The following is a 22,500-nucleotide window of genomic DNA, read 5'->3' on the forward strand; positions in this document are numbered from 1 at the left end:
CTGCAGGTTCCTCTACTGAGCATGGGTGCCCACCCGGATTTCCTCCCAAGCAGCACCTTGGGGAGGGTCAGGAAGTGAGCACGAACCGGGCTCCGCCCTAGCGAGCGAGCCTGCAGTGGAAGTACAAAACCTGTTAACCTGTTACACTCGGCAGAATTTCAGAAAACAAAAAAACAACCAACCAAAAAAAAAAAAAAAAAACAAAACAAAAACAAAAACAAAAAAAAAGCGATGTCCGCAACGTCTTGTCCGATAAGATCGGTGCCCTGCGGGCTCTGCTGCCGCCCTCCAGGTGCCGTGGTGGGGTGGGAGCACAGAGGCTGCCGCGGCGTGCCTGGCTCCCATGGTGACACTGGCAGCGGCACTTCCTGCTGCACCCGGAGGAGGCGGGCCCGGCGGCCCGGGTGGTAGGTGTGTCTGGGGCTGCAGGTGTGTGGGGCTGCAGGTGTGTGTGTCGGGCGGTAGGTGTGTGTGTCGGGCCGTGGGTGTGTGTATCCGGCGGTGGGTCCGGGGCTGCGCGCCGCCGCGGGCGGGCTGAGCGCCCTCCCGTCCCGTCCGGTCCGGCCCGGCACCTTCGTGTTCCGCCCTTCCCGTTGCGGCTCGGGTCCGGCCCGGGCCTGTGTGTGCCTCGGGGTCCGGCGGGGCTGAGGCGGCGGAGGCGGAGTCGCGTCCCGCCGGGGTGCGGCCGCCTGCCCGGTGCCTCGGCTGAGGCGCAGGGCCTGGGGGCTGCGATGGGCTGCGCGTCGCGCTCCTCCCCGCTCCCTCATGTTTTCAGTAGCGGGCGGGCGAGGGAATAAAGGAGAGAGCCCCACGTTCCGCTTCCTGCCACAATGCACTTTCGTTTTCCTCGTGTGGGAAAGCGTGGGCAGGGAGGTTTGAAAATCGTGCTCAGCATCTCTTGTTATTGCTGCGTGTGACTGCTGGTAGCGTTCATGTGCATAGCTGGATCAAAGCCCTGGTCCGGCATCGCGTTCCCCGCTGCAGTTCCCCATAGAGGCAGATAAAAATTGTGAAAAAACAAGTAAAAAGTTTTTCTTCCAAAGCCCGATATACCTTTTCTGGGACAAAGTGTACGGCACAGCAGGTCTGGAGAAAAAAAAAAAACTCAGGTACTACGAGCCTGCCTCCTGCTGAACGTTTGAAGTCTGACTGTGGTACTTGAGGGGCACTAGGCAGTCTCCCTCACCAGCCTGGCTCCCTGCTGTATCTGGAGTGAAAAGCATCTCTTGTCCCTTCTCAGCCGTGTTCCCCGGCTTGCAAGAGTGCATTTGTAATGTAAATATTCACATAGCGCTTATAAACACCACATTTCTACACGTCTGCTTAATTATTTTCAGGATTCCAATTCTTTAAAAGATTTAGAATGGATTTATTTAAAGGGCTGGTTTATTATGCTTCTGAAGAAAAACCTTTCCAAATGTGGGCTGTATGGGGATCCTTTTTTGGTTGGTTTGTTTGGGGTTTTTTGTAGTTTTTTTTTGTTGTTGTTTATTTGGTGGGTTTTTTGTTTTTTATTTTTTTGTGGTTTTTTGTGTAATGTAGGCATTCTAGGACAACAGGCATATGATATGTCACATTTTCTGAAACATTAAATCTGAGCTTTGGTGATTTCAGTTTTCATCAACTCTTAGATTGTAGTAATATTGTACAATTCATTTTTGTGGCAATAGGGAAAATTCTTGGCATTTTGTTAGACTGTAAAAAGAAGTTAATTCAATTACAGTTTCTTTCTTTCTTTTAATAGCTGCTAATGTTGCCGAATAACACTTTGAAATTCCTACCCATGAAAATTTCCCATTGTCTGATCTCAAAAGTAAGTCAACATAAGGTCTCATTCTTTTATCATAATGATTTGAATTAAATCAGAAATATTAAAAATAAAAAAATATTCTTGAGGGGTTTTGTATGATAAAAGTGACAACTAATCTCTTATTTAAATAAAATTAATACCAAACATTCTGATCTCTCTTCTCTAAGTATATTTAGTGCAATGAAAATGTATTTCAATAGTCAAAATCCCTTATTATGAATGGAATAAACCTAGAGTGATGTTCTCTCCTTCCATTTAAGTTGTTGTAAGGAAATCTAAATTTTTAGGCAGTCTCATTTCAGACTCAAGTGTATATAATTTTTCAAAATTTTTAAGGGGTGGGCAGATACCATTTGGGAAGATAACTGTATTTTATTACCTACAGAGAAAAATGATAAAGAGTAAAATAAAATCTCTGTCAGGACTGAGCTACAATAAGACTTTATAGCTGGGCTTTTCAAGAGGAATTAAAGCTACATCTTGAAATTTCCTATACCTTTTATTGATGTATTTTTTTCACCAGATAGCCTGAAGATTTATTTTAAGGATAGTAGAATTTTTTGTAGTTGAGAGTAATGTTAGAGTCCTCTCCTGACCAATATTTGGAAATTTGAGTGCAATAAATTTGCATTATTAAAATAGGAAGAATCAGAACCAACAGCTTATTTTGTGGCTACATCTTATGCTAAATTTGTAAACTTACAGAATATAAGAATCACAAAGAAAATTCTTTGCTTATTTCAGTTTCTTGCCAGCAGATTTTAAAAACTAAAGGAAGATGTCCTTTTTCCCTAAAATCGTTTTCCAGTATGAAGTTGAAGAGTATCTCATGAAAGTGTTCAGAAATAATGAGGTATGTGACATAGTTACCCCTAACCATCACAAAATAATAAATTTTTGTGTAACTTTAATACCTTACAATAAAATATTGTCTTCACATTAAACACTGTGTTTTTTATATAAAATATTTCTATATTTAAGATAGAAAATTAGTATTTATGCCCATTGGCTCAAAGTAGCATACAAATATTTAAATCAAATTGAGGATAAATCAGAGAATTCAGTTATTGATCCCATTAAAGAGTGGATCATAGATAATTAAGCACATATTCACCACATGATATTGACAAGAAATATTCCCTTACCCCAGTGTAGAATAATACAGACAATCTTAATAGTTCCTAATACCAAGGATAAAACAATTGCTTTTTAATGTACATGTTTATCAGTATGAAAGTTACTGATTCATGGATTTGAGTTTAGTTTTCCATTTCCTTAGGGCTGGTGTATGTACAATAGCAGAGTTCTGTAGCAGTTGCTTTGATACTTACTGCAAACTGCAGCAGTTTTGCTGATACAGCTGTTTGTCCAGTAAGTATTTTTCAGGAAATTTATGAGGCTTCCAGTGAAATTAGGCTCCCAGACATAGAGATTTGTCACTATGGCACACCACACAACCATATCCCTCAATTTCCATGGAATGTTTATTCATTGGGGTTCCTTTGTGTTGAGCAAGAGGCATCTGTGTGAATCTCTTAATATAAAATCTCTTCTTTCACTTTCAGCTTATCACTGCTTTAGGTACACAGGAGGCAGAGAAAAAATACCAATCTCTCTTAAGTCATCTATCTCATCCACCAGCTTTTACAACTGTGAGAGTAAATACCCACTTGGCCTCAGTGAAACATGTGAAAAAATTGCTGTTTGAAGAGATCCGGAAGGTTTGTGCAATGTCTTTGTTACAGCAGAATAGCAGGGTCTTTCATCTGAACATGAGACCTTTTCATTACTGGGAGCTATACCTTACCTCAGTGCATCCAGTGGTATTAACATTATGCAATCACACTCATTTCCTGCCAGCATTAAACATTAAATGAAAATTTATTGTGTACCAGTGTCCCTCATCTCATCTCATCTCATCCCTCCAAGAAAGGCAATAACAGAGGGAAAAGACTTCCAACTCTTTTTTTGTATGGCAGATCCAAACCCTTGATAGGATTGAGGTACTGCTGTGGTAAATAATGTAAAGGTGTCATAAATCTGTAAGAGAAGATGACAGATAAGAAAGGAAGCTCAGAGTGCTGTCTTCAGCATGCTTAGAACACTTCTGTTTAAGACTAAAGGAGAATGCCTGTATATCTAGATATGATTGCAGAAACTGTTTAGGAAAGTGAAAAAATTGGTTTGTTTTGGAAACTGGATCCATGGTGATGCTCTCCAGCCACTGTATTTTCTTTTTTAAAACCTATTTTTAATCATTATATAATTTTTTTATTTTTACTTATCTTAATTAAACATTTATTTATCTGATAATATGTAAACCATTATATTTAAGAAATGTATTATTTTGAAATTGTGTCCTAGATCTTCACTCTCTCTAAAAAGATATGGTTCTTTAAGTAAATTATTAATGCTAGTGGGTGTACAGGGAGCTTTTGCATGACAGGAGCCAAGACATTTCTGTGATGCAGAGGCAGTTGACAGTGTTCTGCTGGCTGGGATGGTAATGAGTTTTGCTAATTTTGGTTTGATTGTAGAAGTCTGGAAATGGATATTGCAGGGTTATATTTTGTTTCAAGGCAAAAGGCTTTGTTGTAAACTGACTTAAGACCAGCTTTTCACAAACTTCTTGTATTTTAAAGTGTGATTACATGGTAGAGAAGGAAACCACATGACACTTTTGAACAGAAGTATGATCATGGATTCTTTACTTTTTTAAGAGAAAATACTTATTTATTACACGCAAACTGATTTATGGTTTTACACGCTTTAAGGTTATATTCTAGAAGGCTCAGATGAGAAGACATAATTCTGTTTAAATCCTGGAACATCTATAAAATGGCATTTTCTTTTCAGCTAAGTACATAACTCAGCTGTCAGTGCCCAAACTTGGACTGGCAAGGAAAATTAAAAGTATTTCCATTATTTCCACTATTAAGTAAGACAAGCAATACATGAATAGAGTTATACAGTGGCTTATAACTAATAACATCTAAGAGTTAACACGGAATACACCCAAGCTTCTAAGGTGGTGTCACTGTGTGTTCTGTGTTCTGACAACAACTCAGCCTTCTTCCAGAAGAAAGCAAAAACCAGTGATAAAGTTATGAGTGTCAGAACACTCTCCCACTCCCTGAAGTTGGTTCTCAGTCAGTCTCTTTGTGGTCTTGTTATTTCTGAATTTGTGGAATATTTAGTCTTCTGCACCAGTATTTTTAATATATAATGCCCCCTTGCACACTATTTCCCAGCTGCTTTTAAGTGTTTTCACTACTTGTGTGTTTTGTGCTCTGCATCTAGAAATTATGAATGGGAAAATGGTATTCAGTTTAATTAAGTATTTAAATATTAAGTTTATTACGAGTGCTTACTAATGTTTTTTTAATGAAACAGCAATTTAAAGGACTATGTGTTCCAGTTCTCGAGCACCCAAAACTTCAGGACGTTTTACTAATTCCTGTCATTGGACCCAGGTTTGTAATTTTCAGTCTCTAGCCTTAAAATGTTGTCTAACACAATTTTCTTACAGATTTCTTGTTAAACAGTTGTTATAACTAACTCACTATAACTAAGGCACAACTTCTGTTTTACTGTGACCTGGTGGACAATCCATACACTAACCAGGCCAGAGTTTTACTCTTAAAAAATCAAAGAAAACATAGAGCTCTCTCCTTATTTATAAGACTAATGTTTTAGTGACATGTATGCGTCCTCCCAGAAAGCCTGGTAGGTGGCAGATGGAAGAGCCAAAATTTGCAGTGGAATGTAGAACTATGGCTAAGTACAGGCAGGGTTTTCTTCCACTGGAAGAAATCAAGTGGAGTCAAGAGTTCCTCAGCAGTTGTTAAACACAAAGTCACTTTACAATCATCTGGCATAGGAAGGAATAGAGGGCTGTTTCTCAATCCCAGTATAATTTACTTGTATTCCTGTATCAGGTTCATAATAGTGGCAGAAGGTGCCAGAATCTGCATTATTTTGAGGATTGGTTTTCTTCTTGACTCTTTCCTATGATTTCTCTAAAAGTAAAATAAATATTTTACTGTAATACAGTAAAAATATTTTAATTAAATGTAATTGTTTAAATTTCTAAATGTGATACATGATAGTTAACAACTTTTTCTCTATTATATCTGACAAAATCCATATTTGTGAACTAGAGTTTACTTGAGGAGTATTTGGATTTTTTTTTCAGTATACTTTTCTTTTTTATTCAACTGCATTTTGTATTTCTAGGCGAGATTTAAAAAAACATCCATGTGAAGTCATAGTTGGAGCCCAGTGTGGATATGCAGTACTCCGAGGAGCACACGTTTATGTCCCTGGAATTGTGTCCACCTCAAGATGTAAGAGTTCCTAAATACACCCATCTAAGTTGTAAAGATGGCAGAAAAATTGTCCCCCTTGAATAATAGATAAATGCATAGTGACACACAATTGTTTTCTGTTCTCAGCTGAAGTTAATCTTGCAGTTGTGGTTTATTGTAATGAGACTTCTTAAAGTTTTTCTGGCTTTTTTTAAAAAATATTTTCAATATTTTTCATTTTACTTATGTTAAGTTATATGTAATTATTTCTCACTAGCCTCGCCTGTTTTAAATTCCTTTTTCCATATAATTTGTGGCTGAAGTATTAATTCTCAAGGATTTCAATTTCTGGTTTTTCATTTCAAAATATTTTTAAAGAGAATTTTCCAACTAAAACCTGTTTTTTTAAGAGTGTTTTTTTTACTACTGAGTACTGTAGCCTTTAATATGGATGCTAAGTTGAATAAACTTAGAAAAGCTGGCTGCTTAAAAGAAATGGGATACCACATCTGGATGGTGAGTAGGTGTATCGTGATTATTTAATAGATACAGATTTTTTATTTCTTCACTCAGTCATAAAGCCACTTACCTTCATGGTTCTGTTAGATTTTAAGTTACAGAATCAAAAACCCGCAGATTTTCTTTATTCTAATCCATTGGCAATTCATTTGTTTACATAAGAGTGATGTAGTAAAAATCTTTTTTTTCATTGATGAGAAGAAATTTATGTCAGTTTTTATGTCAGATTCTTAAGAAATAGAAATTATGCATCAATGCCTGTGAGACAGGATAAAAAAGATCTACATATGCATGCTTTTTGTTCAGCAACCTATTTTTGTTCTTTAAATGTCAAATTAGCTTTATGTAAAACCAGTATAATTTTGGATGATTCACCTTATTAGTCTATTGTGATGAGATCTAGTGATCATCTTGATTCTTATTATTAAACAAAATGAGTCAGAAAAACATTTATCAAGTCACTTCATTTCCTTTCAGGAAAAATCCTTCAAGAAGTTTGAGGCATGTGCTGAAGTCCAATTCACTGAACAGGAATGTTTTTCAGTCTAGGGCTTGATAATGAAATAAGTATATTGGCATAGCAGTTGTTGGAACTGCTTATTTACACAACCCCATAAATATTCAAATCCTTCTTTGAGTCAGCTAGTGATTTATCATAATTGCCACATGTAATTATGCATGTAACATCAATTCAAAGAAAATAAAGATACTATAAAACTTATGGAACACTTCAGGGGAATTGCAGATAAGAAAATAAAATAAAAGGGCACACTACCGACTTGATGCCAAATATAATAAAGCTGTATTAAGCACAGATGGTCTAACTAGGGAAAAAAATAGTTCAGCAAGAACACATATTTAATCACTGAACTTGCAATCCAAATGAGGGTAAACTAATGATCAGGGGGCTTTGAGCTTAATTTAACTAATCACACTCTAACCTTTGTGTTTATGGAATGCTGCTATAATCTACAGAAAACTTGAGAACCCTATGCAGGACTAGTGTATTTTGAAAGGATGATAGCAGAGAGTGAAATAAAATAATTTATGTTTGAATACTGCAGAAAACATTGACAGATATGCTTGATGAAAGAGTTAAATTGCTGCAGGTTTTTGTTCTGTGAAGTTTAAGCAGACACTAATACTGAGCAATCACATAATGTTTTGTGTCACATTGTGTAAAAATAAGTAGTGTAAAAAATATATTTTCAATGGCTACCCAACAAATACTACAATTTAAGAATATCAGGGCATTTGGGCATAATCAGAAGGCCACCTGAAAATGGGAAAAAGGATTTTCTAGTACAATTCCAAGAATTCTTGGGAAGCTGAACTGCCGTTAGTCTTGTTTTATCTTCTTGTTCCTCTAGCCTGCCAGTCACCTCAGAAGTGCAGTTTTGGAATTTTTTTTTTATTGCTATTAATAATAATAAAGAGGCCTTTTTTTTAAGCATATTTTTCAACCAGTCAACACATAGCACTTGTTCACTATTATGTAAAGTCACCTAAACCATCCCTTTTCTATTTTTTTTTTCTCTAACTCAGAAAGTTTGTTAAGTCTGTAGGATAACACTTCTAGAGTTTAGTGTTTATTTACATACTTTACTGTGTTTATTTACATACTTTACTGATGTGGTGGGTTTTAATTGGAGATATAAAACTCTCCAAGAGGATTATTGAGAACAGCAGTTCCCTTGAAGGGAAGAGAGCCAGACCAGAACAAGAATGTATAATCACTTGTGTCAAAGCAATAAGTAGTTAGAGAAAAAAAAATTACTAACATTTGCCAAAGTAGTTACTATTTCAAGATTACTTGTTCTTCTATTTTGTTGATGAAGGATATGGTTTATTCCTCTCGTGTCACCTAAAACACATATAAAAAAGTAATGTACAAGACTATGGATGTCAATTAATGACCAAGACTTTACTTCCTGAGAACAGACTACAAAAGTTCTAGTGAAAAAAAGTACCTTGCCAAAGAATTTCTGAGAGAGCCAGACCAGAACAAGAATGTATAATCACTTGTGTCAAAGCAATAAGTAGTTAGAGAAAAAGCAGTTATAGCTATGTTCTTGGTGGCTATTGAGAGGTCATTGGATGAATTTTGTACTCCTGCCTTTGTTCAGTAAGGGTGAGCAGTGTTGTTTCATGTACTTGTGTGCTTGGAGCAAACATGGAGGACTGGATCTGAAAGGTGTGCTTAAAACTTATGGGTGACCTTGCCTTGATAAAATAAATACAATGAGGTTTGTGCAGCCTCTTAGAAAACAAGACACAGTGCCTGACTTGCAGCTGGGTGTCTCTCAGTACCTCCAGTCTTTTGGTAGCTGTCATTCACTGTGTAAAACTTTAAAGCTTTGTATCAGTTGATCTTCTTTCATTATTACATTTAAAAAGTGTGAAGTTTGATATGAGAGAAGAGTTGAAGTAAATGGTCTGCTGAAAATCCTAAGTTACTTGGTCACTACTGTTTTGTTAAATGTCTTAATGATTTCAAGCTTTGTATTTTTCTTTGTGCAGTTGTGAAAGCTGGAGATCTGGTTTCAGTGTATTCAGATATTGAAGGGAAATGCAAAAGAGGAGCCAAAGAATTCAATGGAGTTAAAGTTTTCCTTGGAAATGGAATTTCAGAACTCAGCCGCAGTGAAATCTTCAGTTCAAGTGGCCAACTGAAGTAAGTCCATAGTAATTGCAATCTACATATGAAAATTTGCAAAGGGAAGGAAGAAAATGGGAAAACACTTTGAATTATTTTGTACCCTATGTGAAGTCACAAAATGGCTTTGCATGTTGGGATTTCCAGTATTTTTTGAGAAGCCGTAAGTTTCATAGTGGGATTCAGATACCAATTTACTTGCAAGGTAGGAGGAAATAAGTGGGGGTCTTTTAATAATTTATGTTTATTCAGTTCAATAGTATCAAACAAAACTGACAAATGTTCCTACTCTGGCAAAATTGCATTTTGGTGAATTGTGTAGTACTACTTCCTTCTTTAGATGGAACAGAAGTGAAGCCTTGTCAATTTCTCCATCTTTTAAGAATATCTGTAGGGGCTTTCTTTTTTTTGGTGGGACAAAGAACAGAACATAAGGTCAAAAAAAATTACTAACATTTGCCAAAGTAGTTACTATTTCAAGATTACTTGTTCTTCTATTTTGTTGATGAAGGATATGGTTTATTCCTCTCGTGTCACCTAAAACACATATAAAAAAGTAATGTACAAGACTATGGATGTCAATTAATGACCAAGACTTTACTTCCTGAGAACAGACTACAAAAGTTCTAGTGAAAAAAAGTACCTTGCCAAAGAATTTCTGATTTATAAGAGCTTAAATATAGCAAAAGTAGTGGTAGGATGTAGCTGTGGAGTTGGTGACATGGAACAACAGTATGTAACACTAAATCTGGTGTCTGCAAGTTTCCTTTCTCATATCCTTCCTTCTCATTGGACATAGGCAAAATAATACTCTCTTTAGTAATCTTTTGTTTGTAGACTCAGTGTTGCTTTTTCATGGCTTTCTCTTTATTGTTATCCATTTCCTGGTACATTGGTTTAACAATTATATCTGCATCAGAATTTCCTCCATATTTAAAACTTCTAGGTGACTTTTAATTTCAAACCATAGCTTTGCAGGCAAATCAATGTTCCTGCAAGGCTTTTCATATAGGATTTCTGTAGTAATTTGACTGAAATCTCAGGAATTTAGGAAATGGAGGAAAATCTAACTAGGAAATCACATGCCAGTGCCCTAGCCAAAAGCAGTTATGGATTGAAGTTAAGGTATTTATGCATTTATGTACAGTATCAAGGCTTGAATTCCATCTTGGTTTATCCTGTGTACAGAACCAGAAATTTCCTTTATGCAATTTTACAGATAGTTCCAATTTATCATGTAAGGCATTTTTTGCCATGATTAACTCAACTTTGATGATGGCATTCTAGAGGATTTTTCTAGAAGTATTTTTCTTGGTTGTTCTTTCATTCTTGTAAGATTGTTGTCTCAAGTTGCTATTTGTAAGCATGATTATTTTAATTGACTGCTGTTAGAATGTATAAAACTGAGTATTTGAAATTTTTTCATGTTTTTCAGGGGGCTGGGCATAAGAATGATAGAGCCAGTCTACCTTAGTCCTTCATTTGACAATGTGCTCCCTAGTCATTTGTTTTTACAGGTATGTTTGTTCCAAAATCAAAAGTCTGTACTCTTTATAGAATAATGAATATTCTCTTAGCACACATTCATAGTTCCTACATTTCTTGTTCATTGTAGCACCTAATTCAGTCTTTGGATTTGAGGAACACAAAGCATTTAAAATGAAGTCAGTATCTACATGTAGGTGGTTTAATCATACTGTGTCTGAGCTATGATGAGGGATTTCAAAGCAACATAAGAGATACTCACTTAAAAACATGGAAATTCCTCTTGCAGATACTCTGCATACAGCTGTTAGTTTTTGGAATCTGCCTATGAACCCTGCAATATGAACCCCTTTCAAGGTACATAATTCTGTAGATAATCAGGAAATTCTCCAAATATTAGGTTGATTTGAAGCTGTTATGTAAGTACTAAAGACAACTTTAAAAGGTTTTTATACCTTTGTGTTGAACTGAGAAGAAAGTACTTCCATATTGTCTAAGGTGCAGTACTGTGCAGTCATTGCACATTATTTCTCTTCAGTGCATCTGTACAGTTAATAGCACAGTTCAGCTTCTTGCTACTTTAATTCAGCAAGCTTAGACTTCTAAGTGTGTTTTGATTTTACTATTCTTTAGCTGCACCACTATGTTAATATAGTAAATATTCCAGGAAACAGGTTAATATAAAGTATTTGTAATAAACAGAGTTGCTCTGCTCTGTGCCAGTGTCAGCTTATTTTAGCTGGACTTTTAGCACTGTAGTCTCCTCAGTCATGAGCTCTTAAACTTCAGCCAGATACTGAGACATAGCTTTAAATAAAAAATGAGCCACTGGAGACTTCTTACGTAAACTGTCCGTTATATATAATACAAACAGTTCATTTTCTGTCAAAGAACTGAGAGCAATATCCTAGGTATCTTCCCTGCTGAATGAATTATATTTTTAAACGCGTTTGCCATTCCTTAATAAAGGAGTTGATGCAGGGTATAAAATTTGAATTCTCCCATATTTGTTTTTATTATAGAATTTACCTTCTGTGGTTGTGAGCCATATTTTAAACCCTCAACCAGGAGAGAAAATTTTGGATATGTGTGCTGCACCTGGAGGAAAAACAACCCATCTTGCAGCGCTAATGCATGATCAGGTAAGAGAAGTAATTTGGCATTTTCTAAGGAAGAAAGTCTGACCTCTGTTCATTTGGATAGCTCTCTTCACTTACTCTTAGAATGCACAGATAATTTACAGCAGCAAACAATTGATATTTTGACATTTTACTTACAAATGTAATTTGCTACACATCAGTTACTGAGATGGGCAACAGACAATCTTTATCAAGTATTTACCATCAGCTTTAAAATCTTTTTTGCTACAGATTGATAGTTGAAATATATCTAATTTCACTTTTTAAAATGTTATTGAATTATTTTTAATCATAGAATTTTTTACATGCAAGGCATAGTTATGCAAGAATATGCTGGGTTCCTGAAACTGAGATGTATAAAAATCAGGGGTTATGAATGTGTGCCAAAGAAACACACAACTCTGCAAAAATTTACTAAAAAATTTCTAATCTGGTTAGGATTTTTCTCAGTAAAAATTATCAATTCTGCATGGAGATATGATTTTAGGCTGAATTTCTAGTCTGAATTTGTCATTCTATGGTAGAATGTCACAAAATCCAAACCTATCTAGTGAGAAAGCAACAAAAATCAGAAGAAACAAAAAATATGTAGAGAAAGACAAAGGAGAGGAGAATGTAATAAAATAAGAATGTAAGTACAGGATTACAGCTTTGCATATGTTGAAATGTTATGTGCATGGTGAAATAGAGAAATTCAGGTTACTCTTCTTGAGGAGAGGGGAGAAGCATGTAAGATTTCCTCTAAAATTTTGTAAGACTTTATTATTTTTGTTGAAATAGGGTTATTAGAATATATCAGATTGTTTAGAAGTCTTGCAGTTACATTATGCAGTACTTTGACAGGTGCCTGTGCATAAATGTGAAGGCACAGCATGTAATGGTATGAATGCTTTGAGGAAAGGCTTGTATTCAGTTCTGTGATGGTTTGTCTGTGGAAATTTTTCCATCAGTTTGGAACAATGGGAAGGCATTAATAATGCATTAGACAGTCATTTGACATTATATATATATATAAAGCTTCCAGTAGAGAATTTCAGTGTGATAAATAAAGGAAGTCTGCAAATTATATATTTATGTCATGGATTCATTTACATCTATATTTTTTTCCATCTGTGTATCTACATTTTGTATACCTTTGCAGAACTGCTTTGATTCTGCTTGCCTGCAGCTGATGTGGTAAAGATGAAGAATACAGATGCTAAATATTTATCTCACTTGATTTTCATTTTCTGAGTATATAATTTTAATTTAAGATATGGAAGATAAAGGTATGGAAAAAAACCACTTATTTTTCAAGAATCAGGATTTTAAATTCCATTCACAGATTTTCCATAGTAATTTTTCACAGACAGCATATTAAACCACTAACATTTCAGAATATTTAAATCACTTACTTTTTTGTGATTTAATTTTGACATTACTATATTGTTTTTAAATTATATAACCAAGATTAAATTATATAACCAAGATTACTCTGTAATGTTAAGAGCTCTTAAATAAGAATCAGGAATACTTAAAGCTTGAGAATTTATTATTATCTGCATCCCAGTCTAGACCACTGTTTTTTCAGATGTCTTATAAGTAGTTGTTCTGGCAGTAGCTGGCATGGCCCAAATGGAGAAGAGTTGTCTGGCAGCTTGTTCTTTTCTCTGGAGAAAAGAACAGAGAAGCTGTGAATAGCCCGTCCCTGGAAGTGTTCAAGGCCAGCCTGGATGGGGCTCTGAGCAGCCTGCTCTAGTGGAAGGTGTCTCTGCCCATGGTGGGTGGGCTGAGCTAGATGGTCTTGCAGATCCCTTCCAACCCAAACCATTGTGGTTCTATTATCTCTTTATCCCTGCAGTATGCAGAGATGTGCACCAGATCCACTGTTCTTACAACAGATGAAACTTTGAAGCCCAGTCAGGTCCTAGAGTACATGTGCAATAGATTGGATGAGCTAGGGGACGAGTAGGAGGTGCTTTGGCTCAGCAGCTGAACACGGCACCGCTGACACAACCTAAATCCATTCTTACCTCTCAGTCCTAGATCTGCATATTGCCTAACGTGACATACAGATAACAGCTTATCTTTACTGACTTTTTTTTACTTCTTAAACTTAGTCATTTTACCCTTCTATAAGCCTCTAGAGAGCCATCACCAAATAGATAAAAATTGTTGTTTTCTCAGCATATTGTGTTTGCTGTAAAAAGTTTGGTACAAGTTTTTGGTTTTTGGGTTGTTTTGTTCTGAATTTTACTGATGCTACATTTTACTTTCCTTTGTGTTCACAGATTTCATGTAGCAGGTAGTGCTGTGTGTCTATTTTGATTTATTTTGGGGGAGGAAAAAAGAAATCTATTTTTACAGAATAGAAATTGCGTAATTGTGATTTCCCTCCCCTCACCTTTAGACTTATTCTAGTATTTACACTATTTCCCAAAGTAACTTGCAAGTATTCCAATGTGTTATGAGTTTGACCAAGTCAGAGACATGGCTGTGGACCCAATTTCCTCAGCTCTGAGCTGTAGTGTGATCATATTTCCTACTCTCTCCATACAAATTTAAAACCTGTTGACCTATTTTACCATGTATTTGAGGCTTCTACCCTCATTCAAATGATTAAATTTTTATCTTAGCGCCCAGTTCAGCAGTTCAAAACAAACAAAAATATATAAACAACAAAACCACTTGCCAGAAGTCAGATATTACAGCATCCCTTAGAGTGACAATGCCAAGCGTGGCTTAAGACTAACGTGGCTATTGTGGAAAACATGTGGGAACAAGGACTGCAGGAGTGTGGATTTAAGAATAAAATAGTTCTGTGGGGAAGACTATGCTTTATTTATTACACTTCCCAGGACTGGGGAAAGGAAATTGGAAACATCCATTTAATCATTATGTTTTTGATGAAAACTTCGGGATTTTTTTCAGGGTGAAGTTATAGCCATGGACAAGATAGCTAACAAGATCAAGAAAATCAAGCAGAATGCTGAATTGCTACAGTTGAATTGCATTAAAGTCTTTTGCTATGATGGAACAAAGGCCCTTTCAGAAGAGAAGAGAGAGGATAAACAAGGTAAAAGAAACAATTTAGGTAGTAGTGGCTTTTAGAAGAACATAGTAATGTTTTGCAAAAACAGTATTAAACCTGTCACAGGTTTAAATCTTAGCAGATACCAAAGTTGCCTCAGCACTGTGAATGCACTTTTATTTTCCACTCTTTTGTGATTATCAGCTTCTCTATGAAGCAAATAGAAAGTCAAATTATCTGTCCTTGTCACAACCTAATATTCTCAAAGGAAATGCATTCCTTTCCCAGATAATATCAAAGACTGAAGAAGCCTTAAAGCTTCTTTCATGATCACATTTAACCCCATACTGGGAAGTTTATGAGTTAGTCTGAGAAAAAAATTATTTTTGCAGGCTTGCTTCACTTTTCTGTCTCATAATCCTCATCAGTAAAATGGGGTTATTAATACCTAACTCCCGAGAGTGCTGCAAGGTTTAGTTCATCGATGTTTGTTCAGCTGTTCAACGGAAAGTTATATACAAGCACAGTGTATTATTTTAAGTAATTTCATTTGCTTTTTTGATGTGATGCAGTTATGATATTGGTTCTGTTCCCATGATGGAATGATTTAAATGGTATCTGCTGCCTTGATTATTTTTAGTTTGTTGTGCAAAGTATGCTGTTCTTTCTCAGTCTATTTTATCTCAGTCACTGGTTAGCCTAAGTAGGAATCAGATTACATAATTCACCTTCTTTGTCCCTATGCATTGCAGTTATTCCTGCTTTGGAGGAACAAAGGTACTTTCCTAAGAGTCTTTTTATGAACATCAAATATTGTAGGTGGCAAGTAGCAATTACAGAGATTAACTAGAGCAAGCTGTAATACTGAGAGATAATGAATGCTTTTCTGTACATTCCTGCAAGTAACACATTACATATTTTGAACATTTTAGTAATGGATCAGAGGTAGATAAACCAGATAGACTAATTTTGGAGTCAGGAAAAAGCTAGGTAGCAGTGGTGTGATAATACAAGTTTGGCAGCAGTAGTACATGGTGATGCTGAGCCAATCTCCCTAGCACTGAGCAGATAGAAACTACTGGGCTGTTGAGCCATTGGGGTACATTTAAAGGATAGGCTCTGCATATGGAAGATACATATTGTCATCCAGGTAATAGTCAGAAATTGTTCTCTTCACCTTTCTTACTGAATTGTTCTGCCATGAGAAGTTGCAGTAGTTCATATTATTATGAAGTCCTTGATTTTATACAGCTATGCATACATCGCAAGAAATAGTTCTATAGACAGTCCAGTTATTATAAGGCAGTCTCAGTGATTAACTACAGGTTTGTCTCAGTAAAGGTTTGCACACTTTTGAGCTGACTCTGGTTCTTTACAGACTATATGTACAACTGGTACCCAGCACATGTGAACAATTATATTTCAACATTTTTGATCACTTTTACATTTTATTTTCAAATTACTAAATTAATTAAAAAAAAAATACTGCCTAGTGGGGTCATTTTTGAGCTCACAGAACTTAAACTGTTCAGTTTTCTGGGAGATGAAAACTACCACCAGCAGTGCTGAGGCTTGTCTCTAGCTGAGACTAGTTTTGCAGACACTGTCTGTAGCACATAAATGTTTTATGTCAAGGAAGCAGTGACAGCCTCTCCTTACCTGCAGTGAAGCCTCAAGGAAGGACACAGCTCCATTTTACATTGCTAACTGCTTTTTTCAGATGGACCTCCATTCTTACCAGAGTCATTTGATCGAATTCTTCTTGATGCTCCATGTAGTGGGATGGGACAGAGACCAAACATGGTTTATTCCTCAACTTTAAAGGAAGTGACCTCCTATCAGCCACTACAGCGCAAGCTTTTCACTGTGGTATGTGTTAAACATTGAGTAGATCAGCTGAATTGAACACAAATGCTTTTGCAGCATAAAACTTGCCCAAAAAGCAGTCCCTCATTTTCCCTACTTTTTCAGCAGCCAGGAATTATTAGGGTCCTGTTAAACCTCTCAGCTCCACCAGATCTGTTGCTAGGTGAAGCCAGTTCATTGGAGCATGGTAAAGGTCTGTGTAATCCATAATAAATAAAAAGCTTTGTGTTTTTTTAATTCCCTCAGTTTCATCAGTTTTACATGATAATAATTACAAAAGTCTAAGTCACAGAGCAGGTGACTTAGGAACATGCTAAGGAGTGTGCTTGGGCTGATGCTGAAGGATAAGATGAAACTTGTCAAAATCTGAATGATACATATTCAAAGTGAATGACAGCTTGAAAAGCAGCATAGATATAGCTTCCATGCCAAATACATGGAAACAGTTGACATCTAATGTAAGTGACATAAGTATTGTGTATCCATGGTTGGCAGCAGGTGGTGAAAACAGATCTAATCTGTCTGGGGTATGCAGAGCTGCACAAATAACAAATCTTACAAGGTGAATCATCTCAATGACATTAATAAATTGCATGAGCTATAATGCCTATGTGGAAAGAAGAATCTTTCTAATCCATGTTATTCTTCGCTGTATTCCCTCAGAGAAATTAGTATCTTAACACTTAAAGTTTAATTAAGTGTTCAGTTTTAATATTGTAGGTATGTGGTTTATTAGTTAATGTTGCTTAATATGAAAGTTTGAAATTTAAAAATAAGCTAAAATATTGTTTATTTTTGCCTGCAGGCAGTGAAATTGCTGAAGCCAGGAGGTGTTTTAGTATATAGTACATGTACAATTACACTTTCTGAAAATGAGGAGCAAGTTGCTTGGGCCTTGAAAACTTTTCCATGTCTCCAGCTTCATCCACAGGTAATACTATTTTCAGGGTACTTTGCACAATCTAGTGATCTCATTTTGGAACTATAAAGTTACGTGGTATATTTTCTAACAATAAATCTTTTTTTCACCCTGGACAGCTTTAACTGCTGTGGCTAGAAATAACAGAAGGAATTTGAGGCTTTTTAAAGTCTGTTTTTGTGCTTAATTGAGCTTTATTTAGGCCTCATTAAGTATTTTCCCACTCTGTATTGTTTTAAAACATAACAGGGACAAAAGATAGGTTAGGCAGGTTGAAATTTGTCTTGCAATTTCTTTAATTTCTTTAATATTTTATTATCGTCTTTTGTACATTCACAGGAGAGGTGAAGTGCTTTTTTTTTTATTAATGCCACTGAAGTCATGAACACTTGCATATGTATGGGACATAAATGAAACTAAATTTTTGTTTCAAAGAAGGAGGATGTTATTTGTATGGGACCTACTTTTGATTTATTTAAAAGGAATGAGGGAAAGAAATTATTTCAGGCTCACTGTCTCAAGAATGTACCTTGTCTTTTTTGGAGTCAGTTTCTACCATTAAGATGTCAGGGAGGAGTTAATTTATATAGGGAGATACTGGAATGTTTTTATCTATACTAGCTACAGTTCATACAATTCAGAAATATCTGTTACCTTTCGTAGTGCTTCAGGGGGGTTTATCATCACACCACGTGTGTCCCACTTCCTCCTTGATGAGGAGTTGGGTGTGGTAGTTGTTTATCATCATGGCTTTGAGGAAAAGTCTGACTCTGATACCTGTTTTGCTTACACATTCTGTGATGACTTGTACCTGTCTTAAAAAGCTTAGATGAATCTTTAACTGAAATTAAAAAAAAATACAATAGCTGTTCAATGAGCAATTAATATGATGGTTGGTAAAGATTTAACAGAACTGAAGCTCTTCATCAAAAATTTTTATGGTGAGTTTTTCTGTCTGTATTCTCACCATCCATTCACTAAGAATTTTTCAGTTCCAGACATTTCAACTGAGATTATACATGTAACCTAACAGCAGAAAAAATCCTCCTGGGTAGAATGACAGAGCAAAACACAAGCCTTATTAACTCAAATGCAAGATTAATTCTTGCTATATAAACTTTCTCTCACCAGTAAGATCAGTCTTGAATAAAGCACTGTTTTTCACACACACATGCCATATCTGTAAAAATTAATCTTTTATGTATAGTATATTTTAAATGAGATGACATTGAATTGTTTACCCACATATAATTTATAATACCTTAGAACCAGTTCCCTACCAGTGTAAACTAAGGTATTATTTTCCAATGAACATGAAGCAGGAGTCTACAGTCTACTTACCTCAGGTTCCTTTATGTATTTATTTCCCATATTCTTTAGAATGTCTCAGTGGATGCCTCCTTTTTTATCCAGTCCACTGTTTCCTACTTTCTCAGTTTGGCAGCAGATCCTGGAAGCACACTGGGTAATGTGGGCAAGGAAAAAACAGGAGATGGAGCCATAAGTGTTGTTCTTGTAGGTGGAAGTTACCACATGGCAGCTGCTCCTTTGTGCAGACTTCCTCTTAGGAGTTTACACAGGAGATACTGTAGATCAGCTTAAATGCAGTAACTTAACTGGAGGGAGAAATGAAGAGGTAGAGGAAGACACTGGTCTGCCTCTAATCAAGTTACTTGAACCTGTGGAATATTGTTTTCCCTGGATTTTCCCTTTCCTTCCATCCATTACATCAAGACGCTACCCTTGTCTCCCTTTGTATGTTACTTTTCTCTCAATTTGCAGTAGACACCTGTGTTTGTCTTTTACCTTTCAAGGGAAAGCCCTGAAATCCTGCTCAGGGAAAGGGGGAATCAGTGTGCAGCCCCTTGGCTGCCCAGCTCTCCAGCATGCAGCACGTGGTGAAGCAGCTAACTCACATCATGTGCTGACTGGGTGAGCTCATATGTTAACAAAGTGTGATGGCTGAAAAAACACTCTGCTGTAGGCTGCATTATGGACTACATTAGACTAGATTGACAAAGGAGATCTATTTTTGATATTGCAGTGCCAGTTTTTGCACACTTTGTTCCATCTCCTTACTGAATGCATTGAAAGAACAATCCAGCTAAGAATTAATTTTTTCCAGGAATTAGGGTATTAAATAAGAAGCAGTCAAGGCTATTCACAAGAAATATTGAGAAGAGGGCTGGGATTTTAAGTCCTTCTCCTCTCCAGGATTTTGAAGCCAGATGTTATCTCTTGAAATTGATTCTTCCTCTTTTTCTCTGCGTCATAGACAGGCACATGTAACAGTAGTCCTATTTACCTGTTAGTCTTAAGTGACTAGAAAACTCAAAGGTTATATTTTTTTGCTACATCATCTGCCAAAATGATGCCTCTTCAAGCAGTAAAATATTCAGGAGTGGGGCTTTAAGTGTCTCCAGTTGAATTTACTGTGAGGAATCCTGGTATTTTAGGTTGGACATTAAGAAGTTCTTCACAAAAAGAGTGATTGAGTGTTGGAATGGGCTGCCCAAGAAGGTGGTGGAGTCACAGTCCCTGTGGGTGTTTAAGGGAAGACTGGATTGCAGTTGGTGCCATGGTACAGTAAACAGGATGGTGTTAGGTTGTAGGTTGGATTTGATGATTTCCAAGGTCTTTTCCAACCTAGCTGTCTCTGGAATTCTGCTGCTGTTAGTGGTAATGGGCTAAGGACTCACTTTTTTTGACTTAACTCATAGCTGTTAAGTCAGTACACAGAAGTGCTGGATCATTTAGAAGTGGCAACCTAAACCGTTTAGACTGGCTGGCTGGTGGTAACAGCTTTCTTGGGATGTTTCAGCCCTTGGAGTAAGGAATTCTTTTAGACCTGTGCACCTATCCTCAAAAAGTGCTCTAAACTACAGAGATAAAGTGGATGAGGGGCATCACCCCCTCCTCAAAATACTTACTCAAAATACCCCCTCCTCAATATATCTTGTATAAATCTTGTATGTATGTTTAAATAATATTGGCCAGATGAAGGCAAGAAAAGAAGCCACATTACTTCTGGATCTTTTGGTGTGAGAAATACAAGCATAGCTTGTCCATGTTAATTGTTCAGTAGCTCTGGATATCCTCAGCAGAATACATTTTAGGGCATTTAGGAACTTTAGAGATGCAATAATTTGCTTTTCTTTATTACTTGAACAGGAACCTCACATTGGAGGAGAAGGCATGAAGGGAGCTGGACTATCACTTGATCAGTTGAAGCTGCTCCAGAGATTTGATCCATCTGCTGTGACATTGCAAGGAATGGATATCAATTCTTTGCAAGATTCTAGAGAAGATGACCTGATTTCTTTGGCAAATAAAGACTGTATAGGATTTTTCATTGCAAAATTTATTAAATCGAACAGTAAATAAGGATTTGGGAATGCAACCTGAAAAAATACCTCAGCGAGTCTAAGAACAGTTCAGACGTGAAGTGCCTTTCTTCCTGCTGCAATGTTACCAAGCCAACGGGCTGACGGCAGGGTTGCTATGGCAGCACTAAAATCTGCCAGCTGTTCTGATGGGAAAGAGCCACAGGTTGCAGCAGAAAAGTCATGGCTGGGGGAAGGGCAGTATCATTTGTAAGTCTCCCTTTGCTTTTGTATTTACGGCAGGTCAGTGCCTGAGTGACAGCTATGTTCACTGATACTGCTGCCTGCTCTGGTGCATACCCTCATCTGGTGCAGCAAGCGTAGGAGGGGGATGTAAGTTACTTTACAAAATGCAAACATAAAAAAATATATGGGAACTATTACAATGACTTTTGGAAAGGGTAGTTTCTATGGAGGTTTACCAGTAGTTAGTTTCCTTAAATAGTGCTTCTCAAAACACTGCAACATTTTACAAAGAACTGTTTTATAAATTGATACTTAGAACCTCATTTCTCTTTTATTTTAATACAAGCAAGATTCTCTGTACACATAGTATATACACAAAATACGATTAGGCTTTGTAGCATGTCTTTTATAGCAGCATGAATATATTAAACCATCTCACTCTGGGAATGTAAATAAATATTGTTTCAACATCAAACTTCCCATGCATAAACTGTATTGGTTCTGAAATAGCCTATTGGACTGGCTGACAAGTGACAGTTTTAAAATCAAACATTTGTAACAGAAGGGGCTACAGTTATGATTAATATATCAAAAGACAGAAAACAATGCGTAATACCATCTGAAATGTTGCAAATCACCTTTCGAACAACTAAGGATATTAACTCTTTATTGGTCAGAAAGCATCACCAGCTAAAATCATGAAAATTGAAACTGGGGAAGCATGCTAATGAAAACTGCCTTACTACATTGCTCAAAGTTTAAATAATCTGAATTTCTTAAAAGATGTTAGATGTATTTGAAAATTCTGCTTCAGTTCCAGTTTGAACAGTATTCTCAGTCCTGCTGGAACTGACAATAACACTAGAGAAGGAAAGCTAAGGACAAGGAAAAACAGAAACTGACATCTGTGTGTGTTTGGTGTTTTCCTCTCACTCGATCAATTTCCAGTTTTAAAAAGCATTATCTGATAAAGTCTGTCTTTTCACACATAATTATTTGGTTGGATTAAAAAGAGCAATAGTTCTTTTATCATTTGTCTTTCTACTGTAAGAAGTGTGTTTTGTATTTGCTCACAGTCAAAACCATCTATAAATCCGCCTTCTCGGTAGTCTGGTTGTTTACTTATATTTTCCATAAATGTTTTGATACACTATGTTTTCTACTGCTCTTGAATAAAAACAAAATGTTTCTTCTGACCTGCCAAGGTTGACAAGTGAATC

General features: G+C 36.4%; 1 protein-coding gene across 4 annotated transcripts; it reads left to right on the plus strand.

Annotated features, from left to right (window-relative positions):
* Window positions 1–155: 155 nt before the first annotated feature.
* NSUN6 (NOP2/Sun RNA methyltransferase 6) lies at window positions 156–22,222 on the plus strand. Of its 4 annotated transcripts, none has more exons than XM_026795736.2 (13): window positions 156–411; window positions 1,745–1,813; window positions 2,555–2,663; window positions 3,376–3,531; window positions 5,204–5,283; window positions 6,047–6,156; window positions 9,157–9,310; window positions 10,728–10,809; window positions 11,800–11,919; window positions 14,827–14,971; window positions 16,647–16,795; window positions 17,598–17,723; window positions 20,883–22,222. In XM_026795736.2, the coding sequence occupies exons 3-13, from the start codon at window positions 2,589–2,591 to the stop codon at window positions 21,093–21,095; spliced, it is 1,410 nt and encodes a 469-aa protein (XP_026651537.2). In that variant the 5' UTR covers window positions 156–411; window positions 1,745–1,813; window positions 2,555–2,588; the 3' UTR covers window positions 21,096–22,222. The 4 variants fall into 4 exon arrangements, with proteins under 4 accessions (XP_026651537.2, XP_026651543.2, XP_026651540.2 ...); XM_026795742.2 differs by having other exon boundaries at window positions 2,569–2,663; XM_026795739.2 differs by having other exon boundaries at window positions 156–407.
* Window positions 22,223–22,500: the final 278 nt, after the last annotated feature.

Source organism: Zonotrichia albicollis, chromosome 1 (assembly GCF_047830755.1).
Source record: "Zonotrichia albicollis isolate bZonAlb1 chromosome 1, bZonAlb1.hap1, whole genome shotgun sequence".
Lineage (NCBI taxonomy): Eukaryota > Metazoa > Chordata > Aves > Passeriformes > Passerellidae > Zonotrichia > Zonotrichia albicollis.